Raw genomic sequence first — 19705 nt, 5'->3', positions numbered from 1 at the left:
CGCCAATACTTTTTAGTATAATGGCCAGTGTTTGGAAAGAACGTTGTTCATGAACGCACGTTCACGCGTTTTTTAATTTTTTTTTATTTTTGTGTCTGTCATCACCTTTTAGGACAGTAAAAGTGCTTGGATTTTCTTCAATAGTAACTTTTCTGATAGGAAAGTGAATCTAGTTGGTACTTTAGGGGGTCAAAAATCTCCCAGTAGTTTTCACAAGCGACGTGAAAAACAAAAGAAAAATTAAGGAAAAACGGAAATTTTTACGCAAAATCTGTTTTCGAGAAAATCGATTTTGGTTTTTGGTGTAACTCTAAAACAAATGACCGTAGTGACATGAAATTTTGACTGAATGTTTATATTAGCATTTTCTATACGCCATAACATTTTCCAAATATTTTGACTTATTTTAAGTTGTTTACGGACATTTTCAGTTTCCATTTTTTTTCTATAAATATCAAAAAAATTTTATCTGTTGAGTAAAAAAGCTTGAAAATTTAATAGAAGGCTCCTAGGTTATTGTTTCAAAGGCAGATGAAAAAAATTAAAATTCCTTAGTCACAGTTTTTATTTATAAGCATTTAATGTTCAAATTTTGACAAAATTCTGAAAAATCACGAAAATTAGCAAACTATTTTGAGTTGAGAATTCATAAAAATTTTTCTTTTTAAATCTAAGATTTGAAAATGTAATATAAGATTACTCATAAGTTTGTCTACCTTTATCAAAAAAAAAATGTCTAAAAGAAACTTAAATTAAATTTTTATGAGTGTCTGAAATTTATATTTTTACAACATTTGATATTTACTCGATTTCTCATGTAACAATTTTCTTATTTTATTGTAATTAAAAAACGAATGACTGTAGATACGTGAAATTCCAGTTCCCCGGCTAGACATACAACATCAATACTTTTATGATTTCCACGAATTTGTAATAAACCTATTCGGTTTATCATAATATGTACCCTAGTATTCGCTTAATTTTATCACTAGGAAATCCTTATCAAAATGTAACTCAAATTACGTGTCAGATATAAAAAATTAATCAGATACTTTATAAATTGTATTTGCTGTAAAGTCTAAACCGTATTTTTATTTTTTGGTTGAGTCGTATAATATACGTATATATTATGTTTATGGGTTTTTAATTTTTATTTTGACTGCAGGCTAACGATCATCAAAAAAAATTAAATGAACGACTCAATGAACGCGTTAGTTTTTTAAAAAAAACGTGAACGTGAACGCGTTTGTATGAAAAAAACACGAGCGTGAACGTGAACGAGTTCCTTGTTTAAGGACTGAACGTGGACTTGAATGAGGTCATATTTTTAGTGAACGTTCCGAATACTGATAATGGCTGTTTGCCGTGTAATCTACGACTTTAAAGCCACATTCAAATACTCGGAATAAACCTCATCTTATAAAAGTCATCTTAAATTATACGAATTAATATTTGTTGTCATCCAATTACCACAAAACTCTCTTATTATAATCTCAGTATATATATAGGTATTCCAATTCGATCTAATATTAATGTTTTTAACGAATATTTTGATTATGTAGAATTTGTATGCAACAAATATCCTATAGCTATGATATTTTATTACTTGGTCATTTCATTCTCCCTGCTGCTAATTGTTCTAACATTGAGTCACACTTTAATGATACATTATCTCATTTTAATTTTTTCAATATAACCATGTATCTAACATAAAACATTAGGTACCTACGCTTTAAAATTCAATGTTTAATTCAATGGTAACAAATTATAATATTGTTGACAATGTTATTCCGAGTGTAAATAACTCTGGAAAAAACAAATTCAGCATAAACCATGTAATTCCACAAGTCATGTATTTTTTACCTCTTTTATACGGTCCACCAGACCGAGGTTTGGGGATAGCAGCTGGCACCGGTGGGACAATCTTTACTACGTCGTGGCACCTGGTGTTGACTGGAAACTCGCGGTGCTTGGACATGAAACTCACTGCATGCCCGTGCCATAACGGTAACCTTATAGTAGCCGTGATTCTACGATTGGAAGCTAAATTCAGCTTGTCAATCTGCCAAGGAGTGACTATAAGATTGCAGGAATTCCTGCGTTTACACGTGGGCGTCCATCTCCAGTCATACAGTAATATGGCACCAGTAGGGCAATCTTTACAACGCCGTACACTACACGTGAGCAGTGTTCGGATTAGATAAGTAGTTTTTTATCTAGATAAAGATAAAGATAATGCAACTCTAATGTATCTAGATAGAGATAAAAGATAACTTGACTCATATTTATCTAGATAAAAATAAATATAAATACTTTATTTATCTAGATAAAAAAAAGATACAATTTTTTTTTAAATGGGTTTTAAATTTAGGTATATTTTAGTTGGGCACTAGGAACATAATAATAATAATGATGATATAAATAAAAATAATTACATTATTTATAAACCATAAACTTGGTTTGAGAATCTGTATAAATATTTAAATGCGATTGTACAATTTCGAGATTTTTATCAATAAAAAATGTATCTAGATGAATTCATTTAGATGAGTAAAAAAATTATCTAAGATGAACGTTTAGATACCTTGTAACTATTTATCTAGATAAGATAAAAGATGAACAAATAATTATCTAGATATTCATCTAGATACATTTATCTAGATAAGTCCGAACACTGCACGTGAGTGATTGATCAGCTGATTGAAAACTCACTGCTTGTCTGCGTAACTAAAGCTCAACAGTGGCGGTGATCCTACCATAGACGGCAAAACCAAGCGTACAGTCAATCACGGATCGACCCTCATTGGCATCATAAGACTGCTGGAATTTTAGAGTTCCCGCACGTGCTCAGCCATAATATTATAATATACGATTGGTGAACTGTTCTTTTTTTCATATTTATTATGAAAAGGGGTAGGATTTGTATGTATTTGCATGTTTTAGAATCTGAGTGTAACGATGAATGTATTGATTTTACAATGATGTGTGTGTCATCACGGTTTGGGGCAGTAAAACTGCTTCGATTTTCTTCAACAGTATATTGTTCGATGGGAAAGTGAATCTAGTTGGTGCATTCGGGACTTCGGGAGGTCAAATTTTAAAATTCCTAATAGTTTTCAAAAGCCCCGGGAAGAACAACATAAAAATTAAGGAAAAAAAGGTCTAACTTTATCAGAAAAATAATTTCTACAAGAAAGTCAAATTAAATTTGTATGAGGTTTAAAGTTTTTATTTTTACAACATTGCATAATCACTCGATTTCTCATCTAGCGATTTTCTCATTTTGTTGTTATTCAATAACGAATAACTGTAGATACATGAAAATTGGTTGTTAATAATTGAGATCACTAATCCTTTGGTTGTCCAAGGTTATAATTTATTTAATTAATTTGTTGTTGTAACTGCTGTATTATTTGAAGAATTTCGTATTAATTAATTTACTTTATGTAGGAATATTGGGTTAGATAACTCAATCATTGAAATACATTATACAACTTTAATTGGGTATATTCAATTATCAAAGAAACACATATTTATAAAAAGAGTAATGTGTTTCAAATTTAAAAATTGAATATAAAATAATATACTAGTTAATAATTTTTACTCGACTCTTAAAGTTAAATTTATTTATATAAATAAAACAAACAACAAATATATTTTAAGACAAAAACATAATTTATGGATAATATTAATATGCACACATATAACATATATAAATTACTTTTCAATTTTCAATTAAAGCAAAATAAAAAAAAACATACAAGCTTATAAGATAGATGAATTATGATCAAACAAAAAGTCTATTTGAAAACTATAAATATAATTTGTATATTATATTTAATAAAAATTATCTAAATACCTTTAGAATTAAAATAAAATTAAAAATCTCATTAGCTTATTATATATAGCTAATTTATATTCAAACACAGTAAATATATTTAAAAACGATAAATAATATTTATGAATAATATATATAGTATTATTATGCACACACAAATAATATATATAAAAATAAACTACTTAATAAAGAAAGCCAAAAATCATATTTTTAAAGAATAAAGCTATTATACATAATATGTACATTATATAATATTTATCTTAATAATATTGAAACAATATAAAAACTTATTACCTTACTTCTACAACATTTTAACTTAAGTTTAAGAATTAAATTAAAAAAATAATGGAATAACTTTAAAAAAATAAAAGTGGGTTAATGCTTTCTGTATTGGAATATTTCTTTTTTAAACAATTGCTTGCATGTGCAGTGGCACAACTAGCGGGTAAGTTAGCAAAGTGAAACATTAAGGCTCCCGATTTATATTTATCGAGCTAAATAATAAATGGAGGCCATGAATAGTGTTCTAAAATGTATACAACAATCAACAGCCTACTCATATTATAATTGTAACAGGGAGTTATGTTAAATCAATGTGAAAATAATTTTTTGTAATTACGTTGTGATGGATATATCATAAATGGGAATTTTGACAGGCACCCTTATTTTTTTGGACAATGGACTATAGACTAATCGACTACTACTACTACTACTTTCACAGCACTAGGCACCCGATCGAAGCGCGACCCGTGGACTAAAATTGCAATTACATTGTTTCCCAAATGCGCGCCAATTTATAATCTTGTTTATTTTTTTTAATAATTTTTTTTTTTTTTATTATAAAGAAAACATTTTTTTTACAGTTTATTAGAATACATATAACATTTTTAAGTAGATTAAATATAATTTGTGTACACATAAGTATTTTTTTTATACAATAAATCAAAATAATTAAAATAATTACAGTCATGTTTAATAAGAAAAATTAAGATCCTTCGCTGTCGCTCTCGCTATCACTGCTTTCATCAGGATTGATCGTCATTATTATTGGTGTCAAAATTTCGTCTCTTAATCCTTCTTTGATGAAATCCTCCTCTTGCAGGTTATGGCAGTGATCGGTACATTTTTTCCAGTTTTCAACTGTTACTGAGTCCAATGCGTCATTTAACAATTTTTCGACATCGGCAAATTTAAAAGTTGTATTATTTTTAGCGAATTCCCCTTTTACCTGTGCCCATATGAACTCGATGGGATTGTATTGGCAATGGTATGGCGGCAAACGTACAACTTCATGGCCCATTTGAAGTGCAATTTCATCGAGTTCATATTTTTTTTCTTTGGGTATTAAAGACTTTACAATTTCGCGTAATTCACTGAGTGTTTGTAATGGAGAAAAATCTACTCCATTTTCTCTGAGCCATTGTTGAACACTTGATTGTATGGCATTAGACTTTGGGTAATCGACAGAAAGAACCGAATGGTAAGATGCGTTATCCATAACAATTACACAAGGTTCCTCCAAATTGTTGAGCATATCAATAAACCATTTTTTAAAAATAGTTGAGTTTATTTGTGTGTGGTAATCTGGATGTGTAGCACTCGATTTGCAGCGTAATACTAATTTTGAACGATTTACAAAACCAAATTTACTTGATCCAGCATGGCAAATAAGTAATCGAGCTCCTTTCCCAGTCGGTACCTTTAATCCTTCAGTATTTTGATCATTTTGCCAAATTTGACCACGTGTATGATTTTGGTTGACCCAAGTTTCATCCAAGTAAACTACAGGTCGAGTGTCATTACTTTGACGAAGGTTGCACATTTTACGTAAAAATTTTACGCGCATAGCTACAATATCATTTCGTTCCATGAGAAATCGTCTGCCGTCATTACATTTTTTATATTTAAAATTTAAAGATCTCAAAATTCGCCACATTGAAGTTCTAGACCCTTCATAACCCGTTTTTTCTTTATAAGCACTTAACATTTTTTGTGTAGTTGGGTACTCACGGTTATCATAAAATGCATGCACAGTCCTCCGTACTATGTCCATGTCAAAATCATCAATATGAGTCGCATACTTCACACGTTTGAACGTTTTTCGGGGAGAAGTAAATTTCGGTTCCGACTCAGATTCTGAACACGAAGACTTCGATGCCTCAGACGTTATACGCTTCACAGTCCTGAGGCTCACTTCACATGCATCAGCAGTCATTTGCTGAGTTTGTTTAAAAAAATTTGCCACTTCAAGATTCATTTTATCGTTTGACAATTTTTTAAAAAACTTATAAACATTAAAAATTGTTTTTTTGGTTTGGGAGTGAATATCAGGACGAATAGACATTATAAATTATTTATTGTAGGTAGCTAAATAGTTTAAAAAAAACTGTGAATATTGCAGTTAAAATATTAGTATATTCAAATATCTGATAGTAAGAGCGGGAACACGTGCGTACGTCACAAAATGTTATAGAAAACAAGTAAATACAACAATGCGCAACGGATCACGATTGTACCCAACAGTTGTAGCTACCCTCTCCCGTTTTGTATAACACAGCATGACGTGTATACGTACACGTGACGTGGCAACGAGCAAAATACTTCGATATAATAGCAGCTGTTCTTAAACATACAATGGTAACTAAAATGTAAAACATACCTAAACAGCTGCGGCTATTATATTATTTTTTTTTAAATTTTGCGCGTTTTTATAGGAACATTTTTTGAACCCCTGACGACAATTGGCCACGGGTCGCGCTTCGATCGAGTGCCTAGTGCTGTGAAACCGACTATAGCTACATTCTAAAGGCAAGAAGGCGAATATATAAAAGATTTATTAGACTTATATTTCTATATTAGTATAGTATGACCTAATTTCAATTTACATAATCATGAAGTATTTTTAAGTAGTTTCTTTGTGTAATATCAGTATATAACTTGAAATGACATAAGTTTATCATCTCAAAGAAATGAATTTGAAAATATAAAATCATTGAATTTTGGTAAGTTATATTTTATGTTATTATTTATAACAAAATGGTAAATTTGGTACCTAGAATTTTTGTTCTCGTTTAAATATTTTCAGCTAAATAGTTTACTGATGAATATGTTGTATACCTATGATTTAGTTGAAATTGGGAAATATTCAATACTTAAACTACTATATATTTAAATAGACCAAAGTCAACTCTTTCAACAAAGACATTTGAATTTTTTATGTTCGTCATTTGTTCCTGAATTAAAAGTTTGTTTCGTACCGTTTGTAATTTTACGCTTTCGATATTCCAATACACCCCATGACACTGCTTCTGCTTTTTTAAGTTTTATTTCAACTTTTATAGGCAACAAGGACACACAACATGCATTAACGTCGACAATCTAAAAATTAAATTAGTGTGAATTAAATATTTTATTTTGAAACTGAGAATGTAAAATAAATACCCCATAAAGTTCCATGTTTTTAGAAAACACAAAAGAATTGTTAAAAGGGAAGTATAGTTTCACAGACAGTTTTACTGGAGACAATTTCACAAAATAATTGTTTGGGTCATATTTCTTGGCAAAGATTGATATTACAACCCAAGGTCCACTCTGATGCCAGTCTAAACGGCAGTTAGTATTTTCTTAAATTTTCTGAAACTCAAATCATTGAATATTTTTTACTTTTATAATAAAAACAAAAATTATAGGAAATTACCGTTTCTTCAATCCAATATTGTTTTCCTTGAAAACGCCCAACTTGTTCTAAAAATGCATGGAAATCTGATGACTTTTTATTACAACAGGACCAATGTTTCATACCCTCATGGAATATAGGTGTACCGGAATGATGGTCACAAGAAATATTCCCTTTTCCAGCACCTATATAGGCCTATAATATTTTGATTTTGTTAATAAAGACAATGTATGTACATTTTTATAAATTAAACACGAATTGAAAAGACCTGTTAGCATCCATTGTTTTTACGCATAGTATCAATTAAAATATCAGTTAAACTATTTGTATAGTTTCCATCAGAAATGTTTATGGAAGTAGCTGTCCTTTGTTGTAAGTAAGTAGAGGATATGGTCAGTTTTATTCGTTGGATTTAAATTACAAATCAAAAATTATTTTAGTAAGAATTTTTTACATATTACCTTGTACATTCTTTATTTTTTCTGACGACGACTGTTCAGCAGCTTCATTATCTATTGGACTTATGAATGGAGCTTCACATGTTCTCAAAACAGGCATCTCATTAATTGACACTGGCAAACCATCAGGTGCTAATGATTTCAAAAAAGATCCTAAAGTATGGTCCTTTAAAATTTAAACACATAATTCATATTAAAAAAATATATTAATTTTAGAAACAGCTAGGTAGCCAATTATAAAGTACAAATTAAAATATAATATCAGCTAAATACATATTTTAGTGATATAACATTCAATAGTCCAGTTTGTATAGAGTCTATATATATAAAGACTATTTTTTGTAGAAACTAGAGGGTATAGATCCCTCTATGTCTTTGTAACCAAAATAATGAACTACAGTGTCCTGGTTGTGAATAACATAGAATCAGAATACTACTCACTACTATAGAATACTTGATAACCCAGCTAACCTTTCCTAACCATTGCACTATTGTTCAGTTATTAGCTAAGAACAATTATTGATGTTTACAATCAATGATTCTCAGTACCTCGTTGACCGTACAGTATGCGATGCAAAACAAGTTGTGTGTACATATTTATTAGTATATTATGATACAATGAACAGCCTACAAGATGATTATTTCCTTATAGTAAATATACACACACCTTTGTTTGGGCATTATTAGTTAACCATTTTGATTTTATATTTTACAATCACACAGATCCCCGATTATTCACAGTAGATATTTCCTGACAATACACTGGTGGTCAAACTAATAACTATTTTATAAGTAAAAGTGGACAAGAATATTACAGATGTCTAATTAGAAGCACTTAATTACTAAAGAAGAGAAACCAGGACATTGAAGACCAAGGCCCTGTATATTCAATAAGGAAAGCATGGAAAATCATAAAAAAGATAAATATATCGGACTGTATTGACCATGTTTATTAAACATATTAATACTTATTTACTGACCAACATATCCTCATTGTTTCTAGTAATTCTAGGAGACCGCCTTGGTGATTTAAAATTATTTACAGCAGCATTTTCAATATGTTCCTCTCTGTAAAATTCAGATTCTATGTAATCACTTTCATCATAATAAGCCAATTTTCTAGAATTTTAAATAAATGTAAAAACAAAACTAGTCAAATACAATTTTCACTAACTCACCTTATAATTTTTTGTTCCATTGGTAAAATTACATTATTTCCAGTTTCAACATCATTAATTTGAGTAGCATAACTATATAAAAATAAAAATACTATTGAAAATGAAAAATTAAATTATAGAGATCAAGAAGTATTACTCAGAAGGAAATCCATTTCGATCATAAGGTTGGGGAATAGCATTATATAATAAAAATCGCCTTTTTCCTGGCTTATAGTGCTCTTTTAAAAAATGATCACTACATATGCGTTGCCCATCATGACAATGATCAATTCCAAAAACTTTAAGCCATTTGTGTTCATTCTTGGGAAATCTAAATTAAAACAAATATTAATGAAAACAATAAATTGTTAATGTTAGATTAGGAAAATAAACACAAAGTATAAATTATTAGGCTAAATTATTTCACATTTTCACAGTATCCCACACCAGGATAATGAACCATGTCAATAATATGATTCAAACATCAGCTTTGAGCGAGTAAATTTCTAGAACCAATTGATACTCACCCATGATAAAGAACTACTGGAAAATTAACTTTGGTGTCATTAGATGTATTATCGCACACTATATACTTATGCATTTTTAAAATGTAGTGTTATATATTATTATCAAAAATAATTAATATAAAAGTGCAACCACCAAGACCAATTTGACAAGACGTGAGATATTGAAGTTAGCCTTATCAGTTGACAGTCATCTGTATTGTATGCAGTTGGAACTTAGAAAAAGAACTCAATCAATGGACGTGGGTAGCTTCGATCACCGAGTTTTGGAATGTATACGACACACTATGTATAATACATTTATAATATGTCTACTGCAATCTTGCCGAGTAGGTAGGTACTGTACAAAGCACATGAACAAAACCAAGAAAAATATAACTTTTTGATTTTACAGTCACAAATTTGATGAGATATTATTTGTATTATTAAAAATGAATGTTTGAAAATTACCTTTTTGTTATTAAGCCAGACAAACTCACACGGTAAAAATTAAAAAAAAAAAAAATCTGTTACGAAAACTACGAAAACAAAAGACAACCTACTAGTGATAAGCGGAACTATATAACTATATAATCACGGTCTTGGATTATTATCAATCAGTAACGGATACTTTTGTTCGTTCCATCGGTTCATAGTTTCAAATTACCAAATGGTCCCCACTAGTAGGAGTCTATCTTTTCCACCTCCAAGTACGCCGTACGAATTTAAAACACGATTTAAAACATTAGACATTAACACGAGAAAAATTACAAACGAACAATTATTACGCAGTTATGAATAAATCTGGAAAATATGTTACGAGAATAAAAATAATCGGGAAAGTATTACGTACTTAGGTAATAGTCCAGAAATTATTAGGTACTCAGGAAAATATATTACGGAAACGTAGGTAGCAAATAACCTTACAAAATAACATAAATTTACCTTACATTATAAAATATAACACTAGAAAAATATTTCACTGGAATGAAATGCACCAAATTCATAATATATTTGAGAAGATTACTTATTACCTATCTTATTCAGTCGCTTGTCGAGTGTGATACGCTGTTGAAATAATATTATGTACTTACCAAACAGCTACACAGTATAACAGTATAGCTTACCAGGTACCGTCGAATGAGCCAACTTTGGGCTAAAATTATACCTTGTAGTTTCGCCGCCATAACGGTCTCTTGTCAATTAATTAATGTGAAACAAATGTCGTGTTGTTATGTCAACAATATTTAAAATTACTTTAGTAGGTAGTGTCGCAGCATCAAAGTAATTAATATCTATTGTTTTGGTAAAGTTCGAAACCTTACACTTATACTCATGGAATGAGATATTTTATATACAAATTGATAGGTAATAAAAAATAATGTTTGGATATGTGTAAAATTTACCACCGTCAAATGGGCCAACTTGGGCAAAAATATTATCTTTTAGTTTTACCTTCATAAAAATCTCTTGTCAATTAGTTAATGTGATACAATTAAAATTCTGTTGTATGTTTGGGTGTGTGTTAAAATTACTACTCTAGGTATATTATAAATTATTATAATCATGCATACATTTCTGTAAATTACGTTTTACTTATTGAGTCCAACTTGAACATCTGTTATTCAATTACATTTTTTAATGTTATTTACATATTTTAATACTTATTTATTTGGTCATCACGATTTTTTTTATTTTTTTCATATTATGTTAATATAATATACTCGCCACGTATAAAATATATTTGTTAAAATCAGAAAATAGTCTGGTAGGTATTTTTTAAAAATGTAACATAGTGACCCAAGTTTGTTTGAGTGATGGATTAAGAAATGGATCGTAAGAAAAACAAGAATGCCCCATGTTGTCGAAATTCAGTATAACATGGGGCAAGCAGTATAATAACAAAAAAACCTTAGAATGAATGATTTGTATGGTTAATATGTAACAGAAATCAACAAATCAATTTTTTACTAATAACCTTATAAATTATTATAATCCTGCATGTATTTCTGTAAACTACGTATTACCTTTTTAGTTCAACTTAGGCCACTATTATTCAACCATGGTCCAAATTATAACTAGGATAAATTTAAGTTCATTCCATTTAAACAAGACTAACTATAATACAATGTTATCTAAATAGTACGTCTCTATCTGCTAATAATAATATTCTGGAATGGAACAATGGATTTAACAATAATAAGATGGTTAAATATAAGGGGTATTTTAGAATTTTAAAATATAGTGGCATAAAATATAGTGATAAAAATATGACCAATGTAATTTAATTTAATTTGATTTTAAGAAGGTAATAAATATTAATAAAATAGGTAACTAGTATAAAATATTAATAAAAATAACTGACAATGTCCATAAACAGCTCAAAAAGAGTCAAAATATTTTCAAAATTTTATCGTGTATAGAAAATACTAATATAAACATTCAGTGAAATTTTCAAGTATCTACAGTCATACGTTTTTTAATTACAACAAAATAAGAAAATCGTTACATGAGATATCGAGTGAATATCAAATATTGTAAGAATATGAATTTCAAACGCTCATAAAAATTTAATTTAAGTTTCTTCTAGACATTTTTTTTTGATAAAAGTAGACAAACTTATGAGTAATCTTATATTACATTTTCAAATCTTAGATTTAAAAAGAAAAATTTTTATGAATTCTCAACTCAAAATAATTTGCTATTTTTCGTGATTTTTCCGTATTTTGTCAAAATTTGAACTTTAAATGCTTATAAATAAAAACTGTGACTAAGGATTTTTAATTTTTTTTCATCTGCCTTTGAAACAATAACCTAGGAGCCTTCTATTAAATTTACAATCTTTTTTACCCAACAGATAAAATTGTATTGATATTTATAGAAAAAAAATGGAAACTGAAAATGTCCGTAAACAACTCAAAATAAGTCAAAATATTTTGTAAATTTTATGGTGTATAGAAAATGCTAATATAAACATTCAGTCAAAATTTCATGTCCCTACGGTCATTTGTTTTAGAGTTACACCAATAACCAAAATCGATTTTCTCGAAAACAGGTTTTGCGTAAAAATTCACGTTTTTGCTTAATTTTTCTTTTGTTTTTCACGTCGATTTTGAAAACTACTGGAAATGTCTAACCCCCCAAAGTACTAACAAGATTCACTTTCCTATCAGAAAAGTTACTGTTGAAGAAAACCCAAACATTTTTACTGTCCTAAAATGTGATGACAGACACAAAAAAAAAAACACTTCATTATAAAATCAATACATTCATCGCTTCGCTCAGAATCTAAAATGATAATAGTAATAAGTAAATTGATAAAAAAAATAATATACCATAAAATAATAAAGAATAAAGTTGGATTAATAATTTAAAGAAAAACTGGAGAATAAATAATATAAGTAAGTGTTATAGATATATCATAAATGTGTATGTATACAAAACTATATAAATTATGTTTCAGAAATTAAACATGAGGAAACGTCAAAATAAAATATCCTACATATAACCAATAAATTTAAACTTATAAACATAGGCAAACACACACCAGTATCTTTGGAATACTCACTAAAACTACAAAATAACGATCTTAGTTATTTTGTTGTAATTTATAATATTTATTATAATATATAATAATAGTATAAAATATCCACACTGACAAACCGTCACCGCTCAGAATCGTTTTTGGTATACAATGATGTTATATCATTAAATCCAAATTTAATACTATCCATATATTATATAGTGACCCATTTGTAACCTACTGAACAGCAGAGTGACATCCATTTAACCACCTTTTTTTATAGTTATTTCATGTTTAAATTTGAACGAAATTAAATTTTAAATAACCAAGAATAACTATAATTTATTACTTGAAATTTCTCAAGTATATTATTACATACAAATAATATTATATTCACTCTATTTACCAGATACCGTAATAGTTATAATAATATCACATGAATATATTTTTTAAATTACCTATTTAACAAAATAATTTTCACAATCGTTGTTATACGTTTAAGTGATATAATATTTTTTTTGTCATGTCTTCCTGTAACACCCTTATTATAAACAAATATACGATGATCGTGTGCCTATAAATTGATTGGAAAAAAAAACATTTAACATATTTTCCGTACAAAAATTTAAATTACGTCGATGTTAGTAATAATATTATTAAGGTCAATAGTGGTCTGAATATAGTGGTTTGCCCGGTAATAAATTCGGTGACACCTCTGCATTGTGACTTTATTTCGTAATTGTTGTTCAGCCTCCTGACGGTCGAATGTGTACAACAGACTCGTTCAGCGATAGAATTTAGAAGGAAATAATATAATATTGTAAGTAGCGCGAACACCTGCATGGTAGTAAAAACCTGTCCAGAAATTTCGTGTTACAGGTTTTGTGTCGGTCGGGCAGATTGCATCTGTAACTGAACAGAAACCTGTTTTATTCACTGCAGACTACAGTATCCAAAACAACTGTAATTGATAAATTCGTTGTAAAAACCAAAATTTGTTTAAACAATTAATTTAATAAATAATAAAATAAAATTGAAATATTTTAATTGATTATGGTTAAGTGTATAATTCGTCAATACTCAATAGGCATATGAACAAGAAATTATAATAATATATATATGTGTGATGTGTCTCAAATATCTATTTACTATTTTTAAATAATCGACTTCATTTTTTGGTTAAATTGCCGGCAGTCGCGTATGTGTGCAACCCACCTACCTTCTGCCACAGTCACTAACCTGCCACCACACGGCACACACCACTACCCATGGAGCCACCACCGCACACCCTACGGCCTACACATTCGTCCGCCGCTACCCTGCCACTCCACACCTCTACTCAAGGGGTCACCACCGCTACCCCGCGCACACTCTTACCCATAGCGTCGACGAAGACCACCACCACCGCTCACCCCTACCCATTGGCCATTCGGCCACCACACACCCAACCCATTCAGCCGCCGCTACCCTGCCACTCCACACCCCTACTCATGGGGTCGCCTCTGCTACCCCGCGCACACTCTTACCCATTGCGTCGCCGAAGACCACCACCATCGCATATCTCTGTGACCGACACCGCTTTCCCCCCGAACACCTCACATACGAGACCCGTATACATACTTACATGATATATTATGCATACATACATACATACATACACACATCGCTATCACAAACTCCTGAACATATTAAATAATTTACATAATATTATATAGGTATTTACATATTATCAATTAGATTCATTGTTAGCATACGATACACATCTTTATACATATACATATAAATATCATAATATTATGACCATACACTAAAAAATTATTATGTAAAGGAAACGCATACACACGATACCATATGGTATCATAATATATTCTGTATCCGGGCCATTGCTACTCGAATTAGTTGTTATTTTTTAAATGTAATAGGTACATAAGCACTATTCTAAATAACAATCAACGTAAAACTTGTGTAACGTTTTAAATTTGAATTGTAAATAACATTACGGAATTTATTCTTCAAATGCGAGTCCTGACTATAACATCAGTCGAATGCCAAATTTTGACTTTTCTATCGTTTTTGGCATGCTTAATTACATGCGTTAAAACGAAAAAAATTGTTCAAAAAAGGGTATCAGGTAAAACAGAAATATATTAGGCCAAATTCTAAATATAATACAATAAGTAAAAATAATGATAAAACAATGATGAAATGTTGTTGATAACTGTATTATAATAATAGTATAAAACGATTGTTTTGTCTTCTAATCACATAAAATTTTATCCGCGCTGTAGAGACGATATAAAACATAAGACCGTGGTACATACACTTACATAGTGATTGGTGATTAAGAGGTTGTACAATTTGTTTTCTCTCTCTGATCCACAGACAACATAATACATTTACATGTAGAAGAATTAACCCTATATTGTTTACTTTTAATATTATAGAGTAAATTCACCTATTACCAAACTTTAAGTAAAGAACATTATCTGTGTTTTGGCTTTTTTACGATATTTTAATTTTTATGTGAGTATGTGAATTATTACAATTTATTTAAAATGCTTATAAATTGTATTAAAAATTAAATATTGAAAAAAGCCATCGCAGGGACACAAGTTATGTTCTTAGGTTAAAGTTTGATGGTAATTTTATCCACTGCAATATTAAAATAACAACACAGAGTTGGTCTGCTAAACATAAATTTAATATATTACGTGTGGGTCAGAGAGAGAAAACAAATAATGCGCCGACATCCTCTCATAAGAGAACGCCAAAAGGATATATTTTGTTGTCTCCGTCTTACAAGTGCGTAATATATACAATTCACGTTTAGTAGATCACGTTTTGCTCCGTTAGCTTAAAAATTAGAGTAAATTCAAAGGGTATTTATTATATTTTAATAAAAGCGAGTTATGAGTATTTTAAAATTGTAAATTGTTTGTATATCTCAAAATACTCATAACTCACTTTAAATTTGAAATATAATAAAATGCTTACGGACATTGCCTGGATAATAATCTTACATTTAAATTCTATAAGAGGTAAATTTACTCTAATATTTAAACTAACGAAGCTGTAAAAAGTGTATATTGGACAAAATATCGAACGTAGGACGTTTCTGCCTGATGTAGGACAGTTGGTAACCTTTCACACTGCCGAAACAGCTTCCTTCACCACACCACCTGCCCTGTCATCGGATCGATTTTTGTATACGATTCACCCCTATTTATACACCCCTATTGATACACTCCTCGTGCACGAATTTTCGAACAATACAACTCACTTTAAAGGGACTGTAAGACAGATGTTTAGAGTACACACCGTAAAGCCAGCTTCAGCGTGAAATGAAATACGAAACACGGTATTGTAAATCTTGCGTGCTGAGAGAGCCGAGAACGAAAAGTGAACCCATGTGGGCTATGACTATTTCGTCTACTGACAATATTAACTGTTTATAAATATAAACATTTGAAATATAAATATACATGAGCATAACCCAATTAGTTTTAATTTAAAAATAACCTATTTATGCCAACAATATTTTACAATAGGTATGTTCTTGAGAATTGTACATTTTTGATTTGTATCTATAACAATAAAATTAAATAATATCATATTACTTATTAGTATTTATTAATTATTATTATTACATAGGTTTATTTTCATTAAAATAAGTTAAGTTAAAAATTAAGTTAATTAAAATTAAATTTTAAAAAGTTAATTTAAAAGTTGAAATTAACTTAACTTTTAACTTTTTAACATGTTTATGCTCAGGCTTGCGAACTTTCGACATTCACGCGTGGCTGGCTTTCAACGGTATTGCCAGGAACCTTCAGCCGGAAGAGATAACCGGCTATTGGATGGAAAGCTCAAATGAAATGCTTCACAGCGTGAAATGGAGAACTGACTAATCGAATCCAGCGTGATGTGGGTCTACAAGCCCGAGATGGTCGTGGACTATTTGGAGGCGATGGTTCCAAAGAATCTCCCACGATATTACTTTGATCCGGTTTGGATGTCGAGGATTTCACTGAGGGACGTCTACACACGACAGGTCGAACCGATGACAAGTACCAAACAAATAACAATTGATCTTCCCCGATATCAATTTCCCCATCAGTTGGTCTATTTTAATAATAATATTCACACGTACAATATACACTACAGCCTTGTAGTTGAAATTAAATCTCTTTACGGCTTAACTAGAATAGGCATAACAATTTATTATTTTATTGCCATGACAGATTTCTTCAGTCCCTCAATCAGCTATTTAATCAATAATTATTTTCGTTTATAATATTACCCACACAATTATTCAGGTCCAATAAATTCCCTATTCTGTTATGTTATGATATCATTATTAATGATTGGTTTAGTGTTTTTTAGGTCCATAAGCAAGATTAAATACGATGAATGCCAATGGTTTTTTTTTTTTTTTAATTTAATTCTATTATTATCTTTGTATACTTATATTTTTTTTATATAATTTATAATGATAATTTTTTCTAACGATAATTTTCATACTTAATCTATCTACTACATAATTTTTATACATGTATTTTTTTTAAAATATTATTCGATTACTTAAATAACACGACTGGAAACGCTAATGGAATCATAAATATTGTATTTCACTGGTTATTTTTAGAATTGGTCTAAATTTTAAATTGTTAATATTACTTAATGATTGTATGCTAAACATTTTTCATAGTATAGATTTTCAACTATAGATAATAATTAGTTTTGTCGCTTTATGTACTTATCTATATCTTCGTATCCCTCAAACAAGGTAAGGAAAAAAAAATAATGATTAAAAATAAATATAATATTAATTATTTTCTCATTTAAAAACGGTTTCGACTCAATTATTTCCACGTAATGTTTTCCGGAGGTACGCAAGTATAATATTGGAAAAAAACAAATTTAGCAGGATTCAACATCAGAATCTCAGATTTAATACGCATAAAAGTAAGAATAAGGTTATAAATGTGTTAATTTCGAGTTGTAAAGTTTAAGATTAAAAAAAATTCATTATGTATAGTGTACCCACGATAAATAGTAGGTCGTCGTGTAGGTTTTCGTTCAAGATACAAACAATATTATCAGGTAAATGCGTTACACATATTTTTACGACATTCACTAAAACATGAACATTTGTTTAAAACTGTTTTTTTTTGTAATTTAGGTGTTTAAAAAATTGTCACAATATTGTGACAACGATTTGTGGAACTAAATTCTATATTTCAACAATAACTATTTGCAATATTGTTTTATTTAGGTTCAATATATGAAAATATATTTTTGAATATATTTTGTTAATTGTTTATTTTAAAGTTGCATAGGTTGCTTGTTTAGTTAATTATACTAAAATAAATTGATGCTATATGAATTGTCATCTGATAAATTATACTATATATAACTGAATCATTAAAATACGTGTACATTAATTATAATTCTATAATTTATAACATATGCATACAATTATACAACTCTAATTAGGTGCAGTGTTGGGGGAAGTAACTTAACGCAAATTACAAATTACTGAAATGTAATTACTTTTTCAGTAACAAAGCAGTAATTTTATTACATTTTTCTTAAAGTAGCGCAATGTTAACAAAATTACTTTTTAAAAGTAATTTCTATGAAGTAACGCACTAACGCGTTATTTTCCATGTTATAATTAAAATAATAGTTTTGAATATATTACAAAAACTAACCGATAGGATAGTCCAAATAAATTAAAGTCAATTATAATTATTTTCGATTCCGATAATAGTTAACAATATTATTTAACATTATTTAATATAGGAATACATTTTGTCACTTTAATCATAGAAAAAAAGTTTGGTTTAAAAATAAAATTTAATAAAAATAAATTATGATTTATGACTTTTCACTATATAGCCATTTAGGTGAGATGATTGTACAATTTGTACATACTATGTCTATTATCACTAGGTCTATGATTATAAAATGTATACATAATAATTGATTCATATGAATTCAGAATTGAATATGGTTCAAAAGAATTAATAACTGTTATCAATAAAAAAAAGTAAAGTTATTTGTAACGCACCTCATTATGAATGAAAAAGTAATGTGAAATGATAAAAATAATTTTAGGTAACCCAAATGAAATTTAAATATTTAATTATATATTTGAAGTTATGAGTAACGTAATTTCATTACATTTTAAAAGTAATTTACCCAACACTGATTAAGTGTATTAATAGAAACATATTTTTATAAAAAGAGTTATGTGTTTCATATTGAAAAAAATGAACATCAAATATACTAGTCTTAATAATTTTTCATCGTCTTTTAAAGGTATATTTTTTTATAAAAATAATTCAAATAATAAATAATAAATAATTTCAAAAAAATAATCGCCAATTATCAATTATTAATCAGAGTCCGTAATTATAAATAATAGTAATTAATATTAAAATATTATAATATCTTCACATTCAATTATTTTGTCATAAGTCAATAAGTCATAATATAATATATAACTGATCAACAACCGCTAAAAATCTGGTTTGCAGCATAGACT

At 28.9% G+C, this 19705-nt stretch overlaps 2 protein-coding genes and 1 long non-coding RNA gene across 3 annotated transcripts; all 3 read right to left on the bottom strand.

Moving 5' to 3' along the window:
* Positions 1–4823: 4823 nt before the first annotated feature.
* On the bottom strand, positions 4824–6095 carry LOC132947634 (uncharacterized). Its single transcript, XM_061017914.1, has one exon. It carries the CDS (start codon positions 6093–6095, stop codon positions 4824–4826), a length of 1272 nt encoding a protein of 423 aa, XP_060873897.1.
* An 808-nt stretch (positions 6096–6903) lies between these two features.
* On the bottom strand, positions 6904–7622 carry LOC132946811 (uncharacterized). The gene is made up of 3 exons (XR_009664778.1): positions 7536–7622; positions 7280–7471; positions 6904–7216 (listed from the first exon to the last, which is right to left on the bottom strand). It is a non-coding gene; the product is annotated as an uncharacterized LOC132946811 (long non-coding RNA).
* A 9-nt stretch (positions 7623–7631) lies between these two features.
* LOC132946808 (uncharacterized) lies at positions 7632–9730 on the bottom strand. Its single transcript, XM_061016888.1, has 6 exons — positions 9657–9730; positions 9287–9460; positions 9151–9222; positions 8953–9040; positions 7976–8138; positions 7632–7709 (listed from the first exon to the last, which is right to left on the bottom strand). Exons 1-6 carry the CDS (start codon positions 9728–9730, stop codon positions 7672–7674), a joined length of 609 nt encoding a protein of 202 aa, XP_060872871.1. The 3' UTR covers positions 7632–7671.
* Positions 9731–19705: the final 9975 nt, after the last annotated feature.

The sequence above is a fragment of the Metopolophium dirhodum genome, chromosome 6, assembly GCF_019925205.1.
Source record: "Metopolophium dirhodum isolate CAU chromosome 6, ASM1992520v1, whole genome shotgun sequence".
Classification (NCBI taxonomy): Eukaryota; Metazoa; Arthropoda; class Insecta; order Hemiptera; family Aphididae; genus Metopolophium; species Metopolophium dirhodum.
Note: the sequence above shows the minus strand (reverse complement) of the source record. Positions and strands in the feature narration are given on the sequence as shown.

Bases quoted from the DNA above. Each gene is read 5' to 3' on its own strand.
- LOC132947634 (XM_061017914.1), bottom strand. From the start codon at position 6,095: ATGAATCTTGAAGTGGCAAATTTTTTTAAACAAACTCAGCAAATGACT.
- LOC132946808 (XM_061016888.1), bottom strand. From the start codon at position 9,730: ATGCATAAGTATATAGTGTGCGATAATACATCTAATGACACCAAAGTT. The intron at 9,041-9,150 runs GTGAGTTAGTGA...TGAATTTTACAG, and splicing joins ATGGAACAAAAAATTATAAG to AGAGGAACATATTGAAAATG. The intron at 8,139-8,952 runs GTCAGTAAATAA...TAAATTTTAAAG, and splicing joins GAAACAATGAGGATATGTTG to GACCATACTTTAGGATCTTT.